General features: G+C 40.1%; 1 protein-coding gene and 1 long non-coding RNA gene across 8 annotated transcripts in view; one reads left to right on the forward strand and one right to left on the reverse strand.

Annotated features, from left to right (window-relative positions):
* Nucleotides 1-19,785, forward strand: part of LOC121517158 — a 53,166-nt gene that overhangs the window by 24,723 nt on the left and 8,658 nt on the right. The window contains exons 3-5 of one of the 2 annotated variants that reach the window (XR_005992536.1): nucleotides 12,133-12,216; nucleotides 12,326-12,474; nucleotides 15,738-15,858. This is a non-coding gene — a long non-coding RNA (uncharacterized LOC121517158). Of the gene's footprint in view, nucleotides 1-12,132; nucleotides 12,217-12,325; nucleotides 12,475-15,737; nucleotides 15,859-19,785 lie in introns of those variants that run through there. The other variant, XR_005992535.1, reaches the window with a different exon arrangement.
* The window catches only part of agrn (agrin), a 519,119-nt gene that overhangs the window by 4,945 nt on the left and 494,389 nt on the right, over nucleotides 1-19,785 (reverse strand). For all 6 annotated transcript variants that reach the window (XM_041798717.1, XM_041798715.1, XM_041798714.1 and 3 more), the window contains 2 exons: nucleotides 9,187-9,411; nucleotides 6,483-6,586 (listed from right to left, as the gene is read on the reverse strand). In XM_041798717.1, the coding sequence (XP_041654651.1) occupies nucleotides 6,483-6,586; nucleotides 9,187-9,411 (329 nt within the window). The remainder of the gene's footprint in view (nucleotides 1-6,482; nucleotides 6,587-9,186; nucleotides 9,412-19,785) is intronic.

Here is a 19,785-nt window from a genome sequence, read left to right on the forward strand (position 1 = left end):
ACCCACTCCTCCTTTCATTTATGAGAAAAAAACAACGAAATCACACCAAATATGTCCTGTTTCTGTAATAGCGTCTCCCAGGAAAGATGGGCTGCATCTCAGAATTTCTCTTCAAGATGTAGAAAAGAGAGGCTGCTATACTATGGCTGTCAGAGTTAACCCATTCATGGGGATATGATTAACATTGAAAATCAATGGGTAAAATTATTTCAATGCATCAATCACATGCTGTTTTGTCCTTTAAGGCATTGGTTCCCAAACTGGGGTCTGGTACCAGGCTGTGTCTGCTCTGAGGTTGTCAAGATTAGATTGGTATATATTAACTAACATCATAGCAAAACTTTATTTAAATAGTTTATACAAATGTCGTTTGGTATTATAAACCTTAATAAATCTATACTTCTGGGGTTTGTCTATGAAACAATTGAAAATTGATGTTGACTTTTGACCGCATTCAATCATTTTTTAATCTGTGTTGGTCTTGGAGGAAAGGCTCAGCTTTTCTTAGACATAAGTAGGGGCGGCTCCGGGAAAAAAAGGTTGGGAACCGCTGCTTTAAGGCAACACATTTAAACTGCAGTAGCTAGGCTACAGCTGTTGGTTCTCACTGTAGCATCTTCCTACGCTCACAGTGATGTATATAAGGTTGCCACTGCTCATTTTAATTCAGACAGTTCAGTCAAAAGTAATCTGCATCTTGTGATATCAAATATTTTACTTTTTTGCTTGTCTTTTTCACTATTACCTTTCCCTTTTTTACCCAGGTTAATATGCTTTCTTACTTCTCATCTGCCAGATGATCCCTCTATTCTTTCATAATAAAAGCAGGGTTTGTTAAGAAAAGTATCCTAACTTTATATTAACCTTAACTGGGTTACTTTCAAAGAGAAAGCAACTAATGTAGAAATGCTGCCCCATTAACCAGGGATCACTGGACTTCAGTGAGTCATTTTGTATATGCACTCCTGATAATGTCCTAGTCTGTTACAGTGTTGAACACTGCACAATGCTTTCAAAAGCATTTGCCACCTTCCTGATTTCTTTTTTTTTTTTTTTTTTTTGCATATTTGTCACTTTTAGATGTTTCGGATTATTAAATACATTTCTAATATTATTTTAGGACTTTGTTTTTTTTAACTTTATGTGGACAGGATAGCTGAAGAGAGACACTGAAAGGTGCAGAGACCAGGAATCCCATGACCAGAGCACTGAGGACTGGCCTCAGTGTATTGGCGCCTGTTCTACCCACCGAGCCAACCGGGCCCATCAAACTAATTTTAATTTTAGACAAAGATAACCAGGGTACAAAAGATACTTCTAAGGCATTAGGATTCCAGTGAAGCATGGTGAGAGCCATTATCCACAAATGGGGAAACTTGGAACACTGGTTAACCGTCCCAGGAGTGACCTCAAGCACAGGTTCACTTGGGTTATGTAGCAGGACAATGATCCAAAACAGGGCAAGTCCACCTCTGAATGACTTAAACAAAGGGAAGAATTTGTATCGGCCTAGACCGGTTTAATCCAATTAAGATGCTCTGGCATAGTCTTAAATGGCCTGTTCATGCACAAAAATGTCGAAATTCATCAATGTGGTGGAATTAAAAGAATTCTGCAAAGGAGAGTGGGCTAAAATTCCTCTGCTTGAGCAAGGGGATCCAAGAGCAGCCACCCCACCAAATACGTATAACGGCAATAAGTGCAACTGCTTATAAAGAAAAACATTTAAAACTGCAAATCATGTGTTTGACAAAGTGGTCCTGACTGAACTGAGGTTGTGTGCACTGCCAAGGCAATAAGCACCAGCTATGGACACAGGCCCTTAAATATTAAATCTAGGGTGCCAGTTTAGCTTGGTTGGGAGAGCAGGCGCCTATATGCTGAGGCTGTAGTCCTCCATGCACTGGTTGCGGGACTGGTTCCCAGTCTTGGCCCATGTTTGGTGCCTATTTTCCCCCACTCTCTCTCCTCATATTTCCTGTTTTTCTTCAGCTGTCGTATCAAAGTAAAGGAAAAAGCCCACAATATCGTGCTCTCTGACATCATCTGATTCCCAAATCAAGACAGCTCAAAATGCAGTTAAGTGACAATAGAAATTCAGCTATTGATTTGATTTTAAACAGGAATTATTTGACTCTAAACACCATTTGTCTGTTAATAGAAGAAGAAAGTTGTTTCACAGCATAGCTACCCTTAAGCAGTCACCCACTGGTTTTAACTCAAGCCTTTTATCTTCTAGTCAAAAAACAGACATTTCTTTGTATGAAATTTTCATGGATTTCTACTTCAAAGCAAACGTTTCAGCCCCTTGTACTCTCCATTTCGGTTTAACTTTACTCCACTTTTTCTTTCAAATCATCCAGTCTGTTTTTTTTTTTTTTTTTTTAAATCAGTCTGGTAACGTATTTTTGTGGAGACTTGATGACCTAATTGCCAGGTGCATGGCTGGCCCCTTTCTCCGTTTGATGGTGTTTTGAGTTGCTCTTTTGAGCCAGCACACTCAGTAGTAGTCATTAGTGTCGTTCTCAATAAAATCAGCATGGAGCGTCTTTATTCAGAATTTCATGAGACGTGTTCTTACTGGGAGGGAGGCTGACCTTTGTTTTTTGATGTTTTACCTGGCTGCCATCGCTGCTCTCTTTCTTCTCTGCTTCTTTAATCTGCCACAATCTGTCTGCATCTTGTCTTTCTCTCTTTTTGACACTCAAAAACTCCCTTTCCTTCTCTGCTTCTCTCCCCCGTTTCCTCTAATCTTCAGGGTTGAAGGTTCATATCCCCGTCTAGCTCTTTACATCCCTGTCCCTGCCCCCTTTAATCGGATTGTGTGCCTCCGAATCGCGGATCGACAGGGCTAATTTCATGCGAGTTACAGATGAATTAATGATGAACTGTGAAAAGGGGATTTTAAAGGAGAGGGGCTCTCAATGGGAGGGCTGTATGAGGATTATGTATTCTTGCTGCAGGCCGTTCAGCACCTGCTCCAAAGCTCGCCTCCCTGAGCGTGTTTGTATACGTGTTCCCTGAGTGCAGGAACCCACCCTTACATGCACCATGACTCTTGAATGTCACTCACGCTAACCTTCTCTCAAACCCTCTTCCTGCTTCACGCTCTGCATTTTTGAAAAAAAGAGTCAACCAGCTTTTTTCCCCCTCAATGTTCGATCTTGTGTGTTCCTCAGAGCGGAGTTCGGACCAAATTGAACTCAGGTAGATAACAGGCCAACTCTAGTCATTTTCAATTCAGGAGAGCAGGCAACTTTTGAATATGTCAGATAGCTTTCATTTCTCAACTCAATACCTGAATGGACTTAGATTTTTTTTTTGCCCAAACTGCAATTTTTTCCCTGCCAGAGACTTTGCTTATCCTCTGCAGCACCAATGATTCCATTTCTCATTTTTTGGCAGCCTTCAACTACCAGCTGAATGAAAAAGTGCCACAGAATTACAGTTTTCCTCTGACATGACGTATGGCACTTGTGGACATATTTTCAAATCAGAATTATTGACTGGATGTAAGAAATGGGCGTAACGTGTGGTCCAGAAAAGTAAAACCATGGTGAAAGTGCTGCACACTTTTTAATGCATCCTCTCTTGTATCAGGAAGGAGTCTGAATATGTGCAAGCACAACTTCTCTGTAAATGTACTGCCTCAGTGAACATTTTCCTACGGAGGTTATGTTCTCAATGGCTGGTTTAAAGTTTCCCTCAATGGGGCTTAAAAGAGACCATCTGCTTTTTAGCAGCTCTGGTTCTGGAAGTAAATTTCCCTTTCAAATCCTCCAGGGATGTTTCAGAAAATCCTTATATCATCTTTTTAACCCTTGAACTAAGTCAACCAGTCACCTGATTACTTGTGACTATAAAACATTTGATTTGGTCAGATTTCATGTTTATCATCAGGCAGATCCACCTGGCAAAGCTTCAAGCTGATTCGCTTGTTTCTGATCAGAAAATGACCAGACCAATCAGAGTCATCTGAGGAGAATGGTAGGAGACAGAAGAACAATTAACCACACTGAAAACTTTTCTTCATGGAAAAGATGGTTTTGCTCTTCTCCTAACCAGCTTTGGCACGAGGTTAAATTTATTAACTGGCTCCACTGATAATGGAAAATCCTGTGATATGAGGATTGCACGTCAAGCTCATGTGGTCTTTGGCAATTGTGCATTCCTATGGCACTATTATTGTTCCAAAACTATTTGCAAATGCATACAAAGATCTGTACACAAATCTACCAGAGCATAGATAACATATGCAAATGTGTGCACAAATCCACAAATGCATGCACAGATCTACAGGTGTGCACAGATCCGCAAATGCGTGCACAGATCTGCAGATCTGTGCACAGATCTGCAGATGTGTGCACAGATCTAGAGATGTCTGCACAGATCTGCAGATGCGTACACAGATCTACAGATGTGTGCACAGATGTGCAAATATGTACTCCGATCTGTAAGTGTAAGCACTAGGTTTTGTTTCCCTCAACACAAGCTCAAAGGCAAGGCTGCCTTCCTCAACGCACAGGCATCAATAATCTCGTATCATACTGTTGTTCATATTTCCATTGAAAAAGTTAGCAACAAGATCGATCGTTTTACAGAATTGCAAATATTTTTACACATTTGCAGATCTTTACATACATTTGCAGATCTGTACACGCATTTGCAAATCAATCTACGCATTTGATGATATGTGCACAGATCTTTGTATGTATTTTCAAATAGTTTTGCAACAATAATCGCTCCATACATGCCAACTACATAGCATGTTCTGTTGCTCTCATTGGCCCGCAATAGATGTAAAAGACAGTCCAATATGTCCAATCACCCTCCTTCTAGGTGTGGGGTGATGGCCTGATGTAAAATATCTTTCAATATGTGCAACAGTTTGCAGTTTCAAAACTTGCATCAGTTGAAGGGGAGGATGAGCTTTACATCACTGAAGACTATCAGTACTGTGCTTGACCTGAGCTCAAAAATTTTTCAGCAGTTAAAAAAAGACAGCAAATCTCAAAATCCAATTTGTGAAAAACAGTATTTCACTAGTTTATTTGACTCACATCATGACTAACAAATGATGTTTGATTTTAAAAAGTGCTGCCTATTTAAAAACAAAAGTTCTGAATGAGTTATTTCTGACATGTCATCTTATTTTTTCATATCTGTCAGACATCTCATAAGAAAATATCTATGAAAATCTTCATTAGCCAGCTTTTGTCAGATCACCAGTGAATGATGCAGTGTTTTCTATTAGCTGTGCGATTGTTTACTTCTGTCTCTCAAGAAAGGAAAACGCCTAAGCCAGATCCAGTGTTCTGTAAGGTTTCGGCTGACTGGTAGTCTTTCTAATGCTGAATGCAGCATACAGTAGTATGTAGTTAAGTTTCAAATTCAGCTAAGACTTTTTTAATGTTCTTACCTTTTCATGGTCTACGGAGTGTTGTCCAAAAGAAAGAGAAATATATCCATGGATGCTTGGAACAGACTATCTGGCATGTCAGTCTCCACCAATTAGAAATTCTGCTCAGACACTCCAGGACTGTAGGAACTGTAGTTCTTTTGCCAAAGATCACCAGGCAGTCTTCCTCAAAGATGCTGATATATGAACTTATACCTTCTTTAGGAGCATGTACCGTTGTTTAGATTGTGGTACGACCACCTGAGATGGTTTCGATGTTAATGGCTGATAAACAAATCAACTATAGAGAGAGATTTTTACTTCCAGGACCTCACCACTAAGCTTTATACATTTTGATGGGGTGTCATTTTTGAGAATTATGATCACATTTCAAGCGTGGCTTGTGCAATTTACAAACTTGGATAATGCCCATTCCATTTACCCATTTCCAAATACGGCCACTTCTAACTCAAAAGATTAAAGCTGAAGAACCAAAACAGAACCTGAGGCTTCAAAATAGAGGGTCAGAAACCATTTGAGGATGTCTCAGTGGCTACAGGACGGCTGAACACTTTTTGAAATCAAATTCAAGGCTTTCTAAATCCATTTTAAGACCCAAGCATGAAAAAATGGTGGAGGGTTGATGCCTCCTGCATTTAAGGTTGAATTTAGAAGCTTTGATTCCTAATCCTGACTCTTTTCGGCACATCTTGCAAATTGCCTCACAATATTTGTTGGTCCACATTCATTTCCTGTTCTTTTTTCAATTCAAAGCCAAATTTTGTTTAACTTCCACTCCCTATCCACCAAAACTCTGAGAATATTTACACAAATAAGCAAATATACAAAATGTAAAATCATGAAAGTGCAGTAGAGGGTGTATATTTATTAAGTGTCTGGTAAAGTCTTTTTTTTTGTTAATTCAAGAACTAAGTAAACAATATGACTTTCTTGTATTTTAAAAAAATTCTGTTCAAGACTTTTTATTTTTCTAAAGGATCTGTGGTGACCCTCGGCTGTGTCTGCTTCTTTTCATACAGTCTGTAGTTCGAATGGATGCCTTTTTTTATGTGTGGGCACTTACCCAACCAAAGCGCTCCGTCTGTGTCCAGCTGTGTAGCTGCCAAAGGTGATGACCCTGTAACCGCTGCCTCATTGCCGACCTGTAGAGAGCCGTCTCTGAGTGCTCTGTGGAGGAGAAAAAAAAAAGAAGAAAGTTGAATATTAAAGCCAGTCTGATGCATAAAAGTCAAAGCCCAGAGGCCCAACAGTAAGATATTGTCCTGCTGCTTTGGTTAGGATACTAAACTGCTGTGGTTTTACACATTCTGTGAAGAGAACTGCGAACACACTCAGGTCGAGAGTCTCTGAGACTCTCAGTAAACAGCAGTTCTATTAAATCTGAAGCATTGCTCCTCTGCCAGCTCACTAAGCATGCACATAACCACCTTTGCCAAACAGCGTTGTTAATGTGCCTGTCTTCTTGCTAACAGATGCCGTTGGAGCACCATTCATTTTTGGAGGCTCTGCTTTAGCACACACTTAAGAATTGTGACGATGGGGCTAATTTAAAGCTACTACAGATGGCTTCACACAGAGGGAGTGTCATTAGAGACAAGCAGCACACAGTTATGTAACTTCTGCAAGCCGTATCTCTCAGCGATGCATGCGGTCTCCTCTATAAGCCCCGGGATGAGATTTGGCCAAATCCCTGTTTGAAATGGATGCAGCGGCTTTTCCAGGATCGATTATTCTTGCCTTACATGATGAAACAAATCTAATTATCCCCCCTGCTTCCATTCACAGCAGTGATGAAAGCAATAAAGCAGATGTCACGTGGAAGGTGTTAAGTGGGTCATTTCTAAAGTTCAGGCAGTTAATTTGTTTCTAATGAAGGAATCCATTAAAGTGACATCACTGTGTAGAAAATAAGTGTTATGAGCCTTGTTATTTTTTATACCCTGGATTATTATTCATGGTCTAAACTAAACTCTGTTTAATGTGTGTAATCAATGGGTCACTTATGTCTGAATACGCTGAACATACATGCTATAAGTGGACAAGTATGTGGGCCGACAAGGGTGGATTACCAGTGAAGAAAATCATGCAACAACAGCTTTTCCTAGGTACATGTAGGGGGGGTTCCAAGGAAAAATGGTTGGGAAACACTAGAACAGGGCCTATGACTGCTTGTTTGTCTGTTTGCCCCATGACTGACTCTTGACCAGTTCAGGACGGACCCGGCTTCTCACCCAATGAAAAATGGCCTCAGCTCCAGTCCCCAGTGATCCCAAATGGGATCAGCAGTATAGATAATAATGGTTTGGATGGCTGGAGTGTGTTTCTTTTTGAAATGAGAAATGCATTATCAAAAAGAGCTGCTTGCTTATTATCGCTTAAGAATAGGGAATGAAAAGTCTTTGTTGTGTTTTTTGTTAGGAAAAGAAAAACAGACGTGCTTGCAATACTAAGTATGCTTTTTTCCACACAACACCTGCACTGAGTCACAAATATGAAAAAGAAAAACATTAAAATCAAATCTGGCCTTTGGCCTGTTCTTTTTTTATATTTTTTAAGTTTTGATCTAAGTATGAAATAGGAAGCACAAAAACAAAACCATCATTTGATTGTTGGAAATAAAGCAATGAGAATTGTTTTAAGTTAAGCAGAGTGCCCCCATGTCTGAGTACCCCATCCACTCTTTTAACTGTCCTGCTAGAGCCACTTCTGACCAGACAGTTCTGTCCAGCAAAGGTGGAAATTTGTGAAATATCTTCCCATCTGCATTTACAGAATGTCTGACCTACAGACAGCACTAGTTTAAAGCTAAGTCAAAGGAAAGCCAAAGTTGATCCAGATTTTTTTTAATAAATCCCTCTGAAAACAAACGATACAGGGATTAATTCCCAACTTCCACGCAGATGCACATCAAGAAAATCAGACAGCAGATGGTTTTCTAATTCCTGTTCTTTCCTGACAAACAAAAAAGAAAATCGTTTTTTGATTTTCTATTCTCAGACAAAATGGGCAAAGAGATGATTTTGTTCTTCTCATTTACAACACAGCTGGACAAAGAACCACTTTGGTTTTGAGGATTTGAACCCTTGTGACTTACAGGATTTGTTACATCAGTGTTTCCTAGACTTTTGTCCTTGGAGACCCCCTACTTGTTTCTCGAGTGAGCAAAAGTGGGCCATTACTGTCAAAAATCAGCATTTATTGTAGTTATTTAACTGATAAAACCAAAGAAACAGGTCTGAGCAACCCTTTCATGACTTTCTGCACTATTTTCCAACCTCCACTTTTTGATATTTTCTGTGTTCCCTTTTTAATGTGCTTTAAAATATTGTTGCAGAGTAATTTCTCCCAATTCCCAGCCACTTTGGCTTGCCTCACTTTTAAAAGGTTACCTCATAAATAAAGATGCCTGTACACACAGTACAGTGAGCAGGGAGCAGGTATGCAGGTTAATCCATCCATGCAAGTTAATTTATTTCCAGGATACATTTCCTATAATGTACCAAATGTGTTCGGATTTTTTGCAGCATGTTAATTTTTTTAACGCCCATCAATTTGTCAAAGCAATCTGATGTGTGGGACTTCATACTCATGCATGATGATGCATGAAAATAACCTTAATCCGAAGCCAATCAGAGTCATCTCAGTGCAACGAATCACCGTGTAGCAGAGGAGTCATGCAAGAGATCACACACACGTCTGCTGCAGCAGCACAAACACAGCATGGATTAAGTCTAAGCCTGGTGCAAGTTAAACACGAGTCGTCTTACCTGCTGGCCTTGATGCGTATCCAGCGGTTGGTGTTGACGCGCACTGAGGAGCGCAGCACCACGGGCTTGGAGCCCAGGTCGTACGTCATCTGAACGCGTCCGTCCACGATGGCCAGGGCGATGTAGTCTGATCGCTCCACGCCCTTCCCACTCCACAGAATCAGGCCCTGTGTCGCCTCTGTGCGGATGCTCAGCTCGAACTTGTTCACCAGAAGGGCTTTCTCACTACGAGAACAGAAAAAAACATCAGTCACATTATGATGACAACAGAAATGCCACTGACTCTTAAGAATAATGTGGTGTATGTATTTTAGACTCATCTAAGGCCTTTGACGCCGCTGACCACTCAGTCCTAATATAGAAATGGTCTGATACTAGGTTTCCCAACAGCATTAAAATGGTTTGAAAGCTACTTGAGTGGTAGAAAGCAATGTCTGTAAGCAGTTATAGGGATATTCTTCAAATGCATGCTACACCCTCTTCTGTAAATGCTGGACTCAGTGTACTACGTTTTGTCTCTGGTCTGGTTTTTTGCACCCAGTCGTATGTTTGATATGAGAAAGTAGGCTGGTCTGGACCTTTTTACATGAATTATTTTCTTGCTTCTGGTCTCTACTTACTCTTGAAACTTTTAGTAGCTGTAACCTCTGCTGTCATAGATTCATCATGTATGAAATTCCTCAAATTCACTCTGTCTTTGGTTATAGAGCTTTAAATGTTTCAGCTGTGTCATCTTAGTCTGAGCTACTGGGTGGTCTTGAGCTTGAACGTTGTTAGTTGGGGAGATTTAAAACCAGAATTAAGGAACATTTGAGCAGCGGTGTTAATTTTGGCAGTAGTCTTTGGATTAAAATACCATTTACTTTAAAGGCCGGCTCATACTATGCACTGAATTTGGTTGTTCATGATGGTGCCATGTCAGACTACGCAACCAAAATCTTGTCCCGTCCCGACTGCTCATTGTATGCTGATGTCACTACTGTCTCTGCAACTGTGTGCGAGGCCGGTCAAAGAGTGTGAATCATAGAAGAAGTCTATTTGATGCTAGTGGTCTTTTGCTCTGACAAGAAAAAACACCCCAAAATATCAAGGGTTGGATTATGGACTTTTCATGGCGTGTCAAGAGGAAGACAATATGGACAGGCTCTCCTTCAAATAGAGCTTGAGGTATGAATGTGATTAGATGTCAAGGAAATCACTAAATGTACACATCAATCCCTGGAGGGGAAAAAGTGAGGGCTTGCTCATGTAAGATGGAAAGAAAATGCTCTCCTATTTGTTGGTGTCAAGATTAAAGTTGTTGATGTCTGATCAGGGTGTCAAACTAGAAGATGATGCAAGAGAGTCTTACATGCTTGACTTGCTGAATCATGGTTGTGGGGCGTCTTGGACGCATCGTTGGTTATGTCATGCTACAAGAGCGCTTGTTGTTCCCGACACTCATATTTGGTTTTAGATGATGAACTGTCGGGGTGAAATCTGTCTGACTTTGTGTTGTCTGAGCTGGCCTATAAGTCACATTTTAGCCGTTAACACTCTTGATTAACCTTGCAAAGCAGACAGATATGCCTGTTTCCGTGTTTCTCAATGGCGAATCCATCTTGCAAAGCTCCCGTCTGAACCGTTTGGGACTGGTTAGAAAGTGACAGGACCAATCAGCGACCTTCATCCAGTTTTTTTTTTTTTTTTTTTTTTCAAAGGCTCTGCCCTTTCCCAAATGCTGTGCCAGGTTAACTCTTGATAGTTTTAGGAAAGTCTTAGTTGATAAAAAGTCAAAACATTTTAGTCTTTACTTTTGGTCAAAGAAACTATTAACTTTAAACTAGGGCTGTCAAAAAATTAGAATTCTTAATTATGATTAGTCCCAGTTTTTCTGTGGTCGATGACGCGTAATTGCATCATTTTTGGTGCAAATAAAAATCCAATATTTTGGATTTAAATCTGTTTTGTTTCATTTTTTTCTGAAGATGATAACATGAACTTAATCATGGAAAAAAGAACTAGTTATGGATTGATAAGGAAATAACTGGACAATTAAAACAATAATGACTGCTATCACAAGGAGCAGATGACTCTTGACTTAGATACTGAGATTTTTAAGTGAAATTTAACATAAAGGAGCAGTGGTGGACTTTTTTTACATCACTGTGGCTGCAGGAGGTGCTACAGCAGCTTAACCAAAGTGTACAGAAAGGGACAATAATGCATGGGATTGATCTCGATTAATTCACTAATTGCAGTCCTTAATTAACTGTGATTAATGGGATTAATCTTAACAGCCACATTTTAAAGTAATGTTATTTTCCATACTGCAAAATTAATATAAATGTGAAACATTCATATCATTGCACTATGCCCAGCAGTCCAGCACTAACATTTTAGTCTCATTTTAGTCTTGTTGATGAAAAGTAAACTTACGTTTTGTTATAATTTTATCAGTGTATGCATGTTTTTCTGCTGAATGCTGCGGATTTGTTGATTGATGTAACCTTTGTTGTCATGTTTGGCACTTATCATACTGCTGTCTTGGCCAGGACTCCCTCATAAAAGGGATTTTTGTGTCTTAATAGGACTATTACTGTTTAAATTAAATCAGAAAATAAACACTTTGGTTTAATTCATCTAAATGAGCTCTAATCATTAGCATATCAAAGAATAATCAGCTGGTGTGTGACATTTGTCGCTGCAAATGTGAGGCTCAGGGCCTGTGCTGCTGTCTGGAGGGTACATTACCCATGATTCCAGAGAGACATATGGCTATGTGTGCTAGCACATGTAGTCAGAAAGCATTACAGTGATTTTTAAGGATGCAGGCTGAGTTTAGGAATAGCGGGGGGCTGTTTTGCTATTAGCGTTCCAAATCCCTCTGAGCCGATACTGCTGCTGAGAGCTTCCTGTGTTTTCTGTGTGTGTTTGTGTGTGTGTGTGTGTGTGTGTGTTGTTTAGGCAGCTGTTTGATCTCCAGTCTCTTGGCTGCTACAGCTGCGGGGGTGATTTGGAAGCATCTTCCACCTTTCCTTAAGAGCCACTGTAAGTCACTGTCACACAGAGAAGCACCTCCACTGTATTTTCACACATCCAATCCTGCATACAAACACACTCTTACAAATCTCCTCTGCTGCTCCTCCATGTCCAGCAGAGATTTATCAGACATCATGAGAACCATACCTGCCTGCATATGTGTTTGTGTGTGTGCATGTCATCAGTCAGCATCTGTGCAGGTTTGTGCACAGCTGTGACACAGATCTGCTTCTTCAGAGGGGATTTCAACACACAGACAAAGACAAGGTGAGGACACACAACAAAGAACCAATGACGAGTGGATGAAATAAAAAATATAAGAGCAGCAGACGAAGATTAGACAAGACTAGATGACAAGACAGACGAGGCAGCACAGCGAGCAGCATGGGAGTACAAAACGAGGACAGGAAATGAGAGGGGAGGAAGGAGTAAAGAAGCATCTCCTTACACAGTAAGAAGGGTGTTCTTGTTTTCTCTCAGGGTTTTTCTTTTCATTAATGAGTGAATAATGAAAGCACCAGGTATAGAAGCGATGGAGAACGCTGAACTTTGAAGTTGTTGAAGGATTTTTTTGCTCATCTTAAGAGTCACGCTGGTTCACTTCAGCAGAAAAGAGGGAAGAATCTGATACATTTTCTTATCTTGCTCTGTTTGGAGCAGTGGTTCTCAACCTTTTCAAGTCATGAGCCCCAATAAGATTTTTGATTTCTGTTGGAAATTCAACTATTGGTTCTGTTGCATTAATCGACACAGTAGAATTGGCAGCCATGAAGAAGAAGAGTGAGCTGTAGCAGCCATGTTGACCACTTGCAGACCTGTGGCCACCATGACATCACTCACCACAGTGAACTGAAATCAGGATACTATGCTTTTTAGTCAATATTTGGGAGCCATAATTGTAACAGGAAGTGTAATACAGAAATGGAATTAGCCCATTGAACACAAATGTGAATGTCAAATGAGCTGATTCACCTCTAAGGTGCCCAAAAACAAATAAACAGGCAAAGACCTGTCCAAAAGAAGCATTTCTCCACATACAGCAAGTGATCTGAAAGCATGCAAAATGCATCTGTCCACATGAATATCTCCTCTGTTTAATTTTTCATTAAAATGTCAAAATCTGCTCATGAGACACGCATTTAATGGAAAACTAATCAAACAGCACTCACTAGTTTTCTTGTGGGTTAAATCTCATTTGGTCAAAGTCACAAGTAAACTCGGTCACATTTTAAGCCATAACACTGGTGTTTTGCTAGTGTTATTAGCCTTTCTCAATGCCTCTGCTTAAAAAAAGACACTGCTGCTGTTTATATGCTGTTTAATACTACATGTAATAATTTGCAGGTACCTGGCTCTGGTATTTCAAGCTATCTCTGCATTAGATTGTCTGATTACTTCAAGAAGCTTATAGTAAACAGTAGTTATTTTGTACTGACATGCATTAGGTAGAATTTCTGTTTGCCATCTGGGCTTGGGCGAAACAGACAGAGTAACAGGTGCAAAATTTCTGCAGTCATTTGGATTGAATTCTTGATTTTGAGCAGCTTTAATTGTGATGAAAATTTTTAAGTCCACAGCAAGAAAGGTCCTGGTTTGTTTCCTGGTCAGGGTCGTTCTGTGTGGAGTCTGCATGTTCTCTCCATGCATGCGGCTTCCTCCCAACACCAAAGACCTGCTCCTTAGGTTAACTAGTGATTCTGAATTGCCCGTAGGTGTGAGTGTGAGGGTGACTGGTCGTTTGTCTCTATTTGTCAGCCCTGTGATGGGCTGGTGACCAGTTCAGGGTGTACCCCGCCTCTCATCCAATGACAGCTGGGATAGGCTCCAGCCCATGACCCCAGATGGGATAAGTGGTGTAGAAAATGGATGGATTTCTTAAGTTTTGCAACTTCTTAGCTGTCAGTAGAGAGCTGGCCTGATATTTTCTTTGATTCAGTGCATGCCTTTTTTAATTGAAAAGCACTCTCTATGAGAAAAACCTCTTGATTTACAAGCCGAAACCTGATGCCTTTCAAAGTAAAAGCCCTATATATTTTTTGAATCATTTTTTCCTGTGGAGAGAACCTCCTCACTCTCAGAGATGACCTTTATTTAGATATTTTTTTTTATTTATTTTTGGGCTTTTCATGCCTTTAATTGATAGGGGAGGACAGTGGATAAAATCGTAAACAGGAGAGAGAGTGGGGAGAGACATGGGGCAAAGGGCCACAGGCTGGATTCGAGCCTGGGCCACCCACCTACATGGGTAGCGCCTTAAGATGTCAGGCCATCTGTGCGCCCCAGATTTTTAAAAAATTACCAGGTAGTTGTTAAGTAAATATGGCCACTTGTAATACTCTTTTAACCATCATGTCATTATTCAATCAGGCTACAAATATGTTATGTTGATAGTGAAAGTTAGTCCAGTTATAGGTGATATTTCTCATTATGTAACCTCTCTCTTTTTCTCTTTGTCTCTGCTCTTCTTTGTGTAAATTAAGCACTTGCATTAATATTTTAAACTGTTTTCTGATTATTCCAATCCCAGCAACCCAGAGAAACCATGGCAACAATATGAAAAATACATTTCCAATGTTGGGTGTTAGAGGCGACATCATTGTTGTTATCAACAATGTGAGGCCTTTATTCTACTGTGGTCGCTCTGTTTTGCTTTACCTTCATCTTTTTTCTCCTTGTGCACTGTTGTTTTTGCTACTGAATCTAAATAAAGTGCCTGTTTTTAATGTAAAATTTTGTTTTTTAAGTTTCTATGCAAAGTTTAGCACAGTCTAACAGGTGAAGATCTATTTTTTAAGAACATCTATTGACATGTAAGTTGATCACACACCTTTCACCCTTTCTTAAATCAATTCTTGCAATATTTTAGAAGCCAAGAAATGTTGGTGATCATTAATTTCTTCCTTATTTAAGGTAGAACTTAAGATGACTGAGCTGACAGCAGTGAATAACTCAATGAACATGCAGCCTCTTGGTAAAGGCTACCATGACGGTGCATTCAGGAACAGCCCATGTAAATATCATGAGTGTGCATGCACAGCCTGACATGCTCAAACAGCCTCTAAACCAGTAGTTCCTAATTTCTCTGAACTCAGCATCCAAAAACATGTTCTTAATGAGAAATTGACACCCAAACTGTCAACCACTTAAGTAGATGTAATGAAAGAAGTACTCATTATAACAGCAGAATGGGGTAAAATAGAATTCATGGATCTTAAGGCTCATAAATATCAAGAAATGTTTGCCCATTTTTTTCCAGGGACACTACTGGAGCACACTTTTAAGTCCTGACCCACTAGTTGAGAACCATTGCACTAAACAGCCTTATAAGACAAATGATATTCCTAATACAGGTGCTGTAAAGCCAACAGTCTCTGCAAACACATGGCAACCCCCCGTGAAAGATCTTGTAGCCCCTGCAGGGATCAGGACTCTGAGGTCGAGCATCACTTTTCCCCCCTTGATTACTCTAATTTGCTGAAGTAAACCAGTTAATGAACATATGACTTAAGATTTCTTTTTTTTTTCTCCAGAGAGAGAGAGAAAAAAAAACATGTACAGCTCAGTGAACCCTCTCCTGGCAAACCCTCAAAGAGCTTACAGGGCCTGATAAATCTCCATCCGCGTGGCTTGTCAGTGATAAGGTCAAGGTTATTAAAGTGCTGAATACATCATGAATAAAACAACGGCGGCACACAGCCGTCTCAAACTCATATACACCTCCGACTTCAGACATTCCTGTGTGTTGCTGCTTTTCTTGTGAATGTAGCGATCTTATCTCCTCCTTATATGTATTCAAATTCTCAGAGGATTCAACCGGAGTGATTTTCTCCTTTTGGTCTCTAGGTGGCAGTAGTGGTTAGAATAAAAAGAAGCCATCAGGGAGGATGGGCTCTGCAAAACAGCTGCAGCTTTGGCTGGTTTTGTGCTGTCTTTGGAGCTGTTAACTTCAGACTTACTGGAAGCTTATGCAGAGATGATTCATTACTGGTTATTTTAATATCTATATAATAGTAAGTAAGCTGTGTCTGGGAGGGATTTAGCCCTGTGAGAGGTCAGGGGGAGTTTGTCAGGAGAGAAGTAGAGCATGACGATGTTAAAGGCCAGTAGACAGCATCAGAAAGTGTAAAAGCTTTTGAGGAAACTCACCTCTGGTCAGATGGGTTCTCCAGAGACTCGGGACTTAAGGGAGCAGGGGGGAGAGAGTCAACGGCATGCAGTGTAAGCGCAACAGGCCAGAAGGAAGAGGGAAGGAGGGAGGGGATACAAGGAAGGGAGGAAGGAAGGAGGGTGTGAGCCTAACTTATCTGCTCTACTACCACATCGACGGCATCCTAAACAGTCGATAAAACTGCTGTGTGATCATAGGACGAGTGGAGCTTGCCCTGATCACAACACAACCTCAGAGGGAGGTTCTCTACATAGATGACTAATGCACCAAAATGCCTTGTGATGAAGCATTTTTAAACAATGTCAAGATTAAGTACATTCATGGTCAGTGTCCACACCCCTGTAACAAAGGCTACTTAAAGTCAGCGTCCAATTATTGAACAACTCCTCTGTATTTATGAAGCTGCACGCCACGCTGCAGCGGCAATTACCTTCCTTACAGAGATGAAAGTCTTGAATGTGAAAAATGGGGTAATTGTCAAAAAATGGGGTCAAGCGCCATATCAGCTGAGAGTCAGGGCCAGATGTGATTTGTCACTGAAATAATGGGGCCGGAGAAAATCGACCCGAGCTCTCAGATATGGGTAAGGAGGTGAAGGAGGGGCTATCGGAGGGGGCTGTAAATAGTAACAGAAACATTAACTCAAGGTGAGCATTTGACCTTTAAGCCTCTGGAGCTCTAAATGAGCCTCATTCACCAAAGAGATTTGTTCTTGAAACCTTCTTAGGCAGATTTTTAGAAGATCTTGACATTCACTGAAGAGCACATCTTATATGACAGTGCAAAATGATCGATTCGGTGGTTATCAGCACTCAGATATGGCAAAAAAAGAGAGACAGGTTATTTTGGGGTTTTATGCCTCTATCAGAGAATAAGGCAGTGGAGAACTGGAATCTTTTGGCAAAGGAGGCACAGGTAGGACTTTGACCACAGCCTCTATACATGGAGCATGCAGATATAACCCACAGGCTACCTGCACCCCATAATAAGTCGATTTAAATTTGTACTGCACTTTAATCAACAAGAAACTTTAGATTATGAACTTAAATGTAGGAATATATGGTCAGCGTTTATTTAAATGATGCCTTGTTGGATCTTAACTGCAGAACGTCACATTTTGAGAAAAAATCAGTGTTTCCCACACTTTGTTGTGCCATCCAGGTATAATTTCCAACCATTTTTCTCTCTAAAATCATGTAATCACCCTTTATGGATGTGAGAGGAATCCATTTACATAACTGCACTGTTTCAGTAGAAACATTTCACGTCGAAAATTCTGCTATTAACATTTTTCCTGCATCGTCTGTACTCTGCACTCTAGGCTGATGGTTGCAAAACTCTACCTCATCAACTTCATACATGCAACTCTCCAGATATGTTTACGGAATATCAGGTGAAGTTGTTCTAAAGCTGGGTGATATTTGAGCATATTTATTTAAGTCATGGTGTAAAGTCCACATTAACCCCTACCTAGAAAAGAGTGAAGTTGTGCCATTGTTTTGTTGCACCACAGAGACATAAGCGGCATCTAAACTAGTAAAGTGAAACTCCCAATTTAACCTAGATATCACTGCAGATATAACCTTTTCATTTGACCAACCTGTGAAAAGTATTTTCAACAGTGTTTATTAAGGTACTTACGATTGTGTCTGGTTGTCTTTAAATAGGCTAAGCACTGACAATAATGTCTGCTAACTGCTGTTAAATATGTCAAAGCAATGTGATTTGATGATAACTACAGTTTAAACCCTAAACTTTAAGGCAGAAGAAAATAAAAGAGTGATATTGACTGGTGAAAACATCCATTGCATCAGATAATTTAACTGTATTACATTGTTGGGCTGTTTATATGATCTCCACTCATAAAAAATAAAAGTGTAATTGATCTGGAGGACACACTGTTGACAACAAACAGCCCATAAAATCCTCGTCATCCTCTGAATTATCCCTCCTCTCAAAACTAGTCTATTGTGTTGTTTTGTTCTACAAACAATTGTGAAACATGTTTTACAATGTGTTTGTCATTCTGAAATAACAAAATAATGTAAAAAGTGAGCTCTGTGTGTTTGGGCTGAAACCAGAGACAAGTAAAGTTGTCAAACAGGGGAATGATGTTGTGTTTTTGCATACTTTAAAGGGAACATATTTTACCCTTTTAAGACAAGTTTATGTCGGTCTCAGAGGTCCCCAAAACATGCCTGTGAAGTTTGTTGATGAAAACACTTTGGTATTGGATTTCTGCATGTCTTAAATCCTCTCTGTTTCAGCCCTGCTCAGAATGCGCTGTTTCCATGTCTGTGGCTTTAAATATTGCTGATCCGTCTGGCTCCACCCCTGACCACGCCCCTCTCAGGATGTGGCACTCTTGTTGTTACAATGTCACAAATGCTTTTAGGCAAAGTTAAGAGCCTGACTGGGCTTTGAACCATCAATCTCTCAGACCAAAGTCAGCAGGGTAACCCAGATCAGGAGAGGAGGAAAGACGCTCTTCCAAGCAGGGGAGGGCCAACCAAACCTAGGGGCGGTGCTAACTCCCCACATGACATCATGAGGGGAAAATCTGAGAACAGCTTGTTTCAGCACACATTTTCTGAAAGGTGAAGAATGAGAAGGGGGAGGGTAAGGATTTCTCTGATTCTTGGGGGCTTGTGGACAGGCCAGGGGCACACGTTTTTGTTAGAAAAGCCTGAAAAAGTGATTTTTGTATAATATGTCCCCTTTAAACCAGCAATCATTCTGTGACAGCAGTAGCTGTAGTTCATCGTACATTTACTAATGAATTAACATTTTGATAGTTAAGATCCAACTCATTTAGCATGATTGAAATAGACACATAAGACATGAGATGTCAGTTTATGACATCTCTGGTCATAAAATAATACAGTTATTCCAGTTTGATGGACAGTCTGAACAAACACTTAAATAAAACTTTGTTCACTTAATTATGTTGCAATACCAGTTCTAATGTAGAAAAGTCATAACTTTTATGTTTAACTCACTTGAAGCTGGAAAACTTTCATATAAGCCCTTAAATGGCTAAAGACCGCGTCTTTCCCATTAACCACCATTCATTTTAAAGGAGTGTTTTCACCCATAAAGGGCAGGGTCCAGCATTGTTTGAGCAAAGTTCCCTAATGGATTCTTCTTATCAATTAGGAAAAAATGCACTCAGCATTACTCTGCTTAAGGACAGAGGTGCAAATAATGCTGCTGCTGAAGAGCGGGTCATGAATCTGATGAAGGTTTTTCCTTTCTTTGGAGCAAATTTAATAAAAATCTGTTGAAAATATCGGTGAATGAAGCCCAAATTCCTCTCAGGAAATTTCTTTTGCAAAAATGAAGTCATGCTGAATTGATCGGCATGCCTTTATAGTGCTCCGTTATGCTTAAATTCATGCTCATTGAAGCTC

The sequence above is a fragment of the Cheilinus undulatus genome, linkage group 11 (assembly GCF_018320785.1).
Source record: "Cheilinus undulatus linkage group 11, ASM1832078v1, whole genome shotgun sequence".
Taxonomy (NCBI): Eukaryota; Metazoa; Chordata; class Actinopteri; order Labriformes; family Labridae; genus Cheilinus; species Cheilinus undulatus.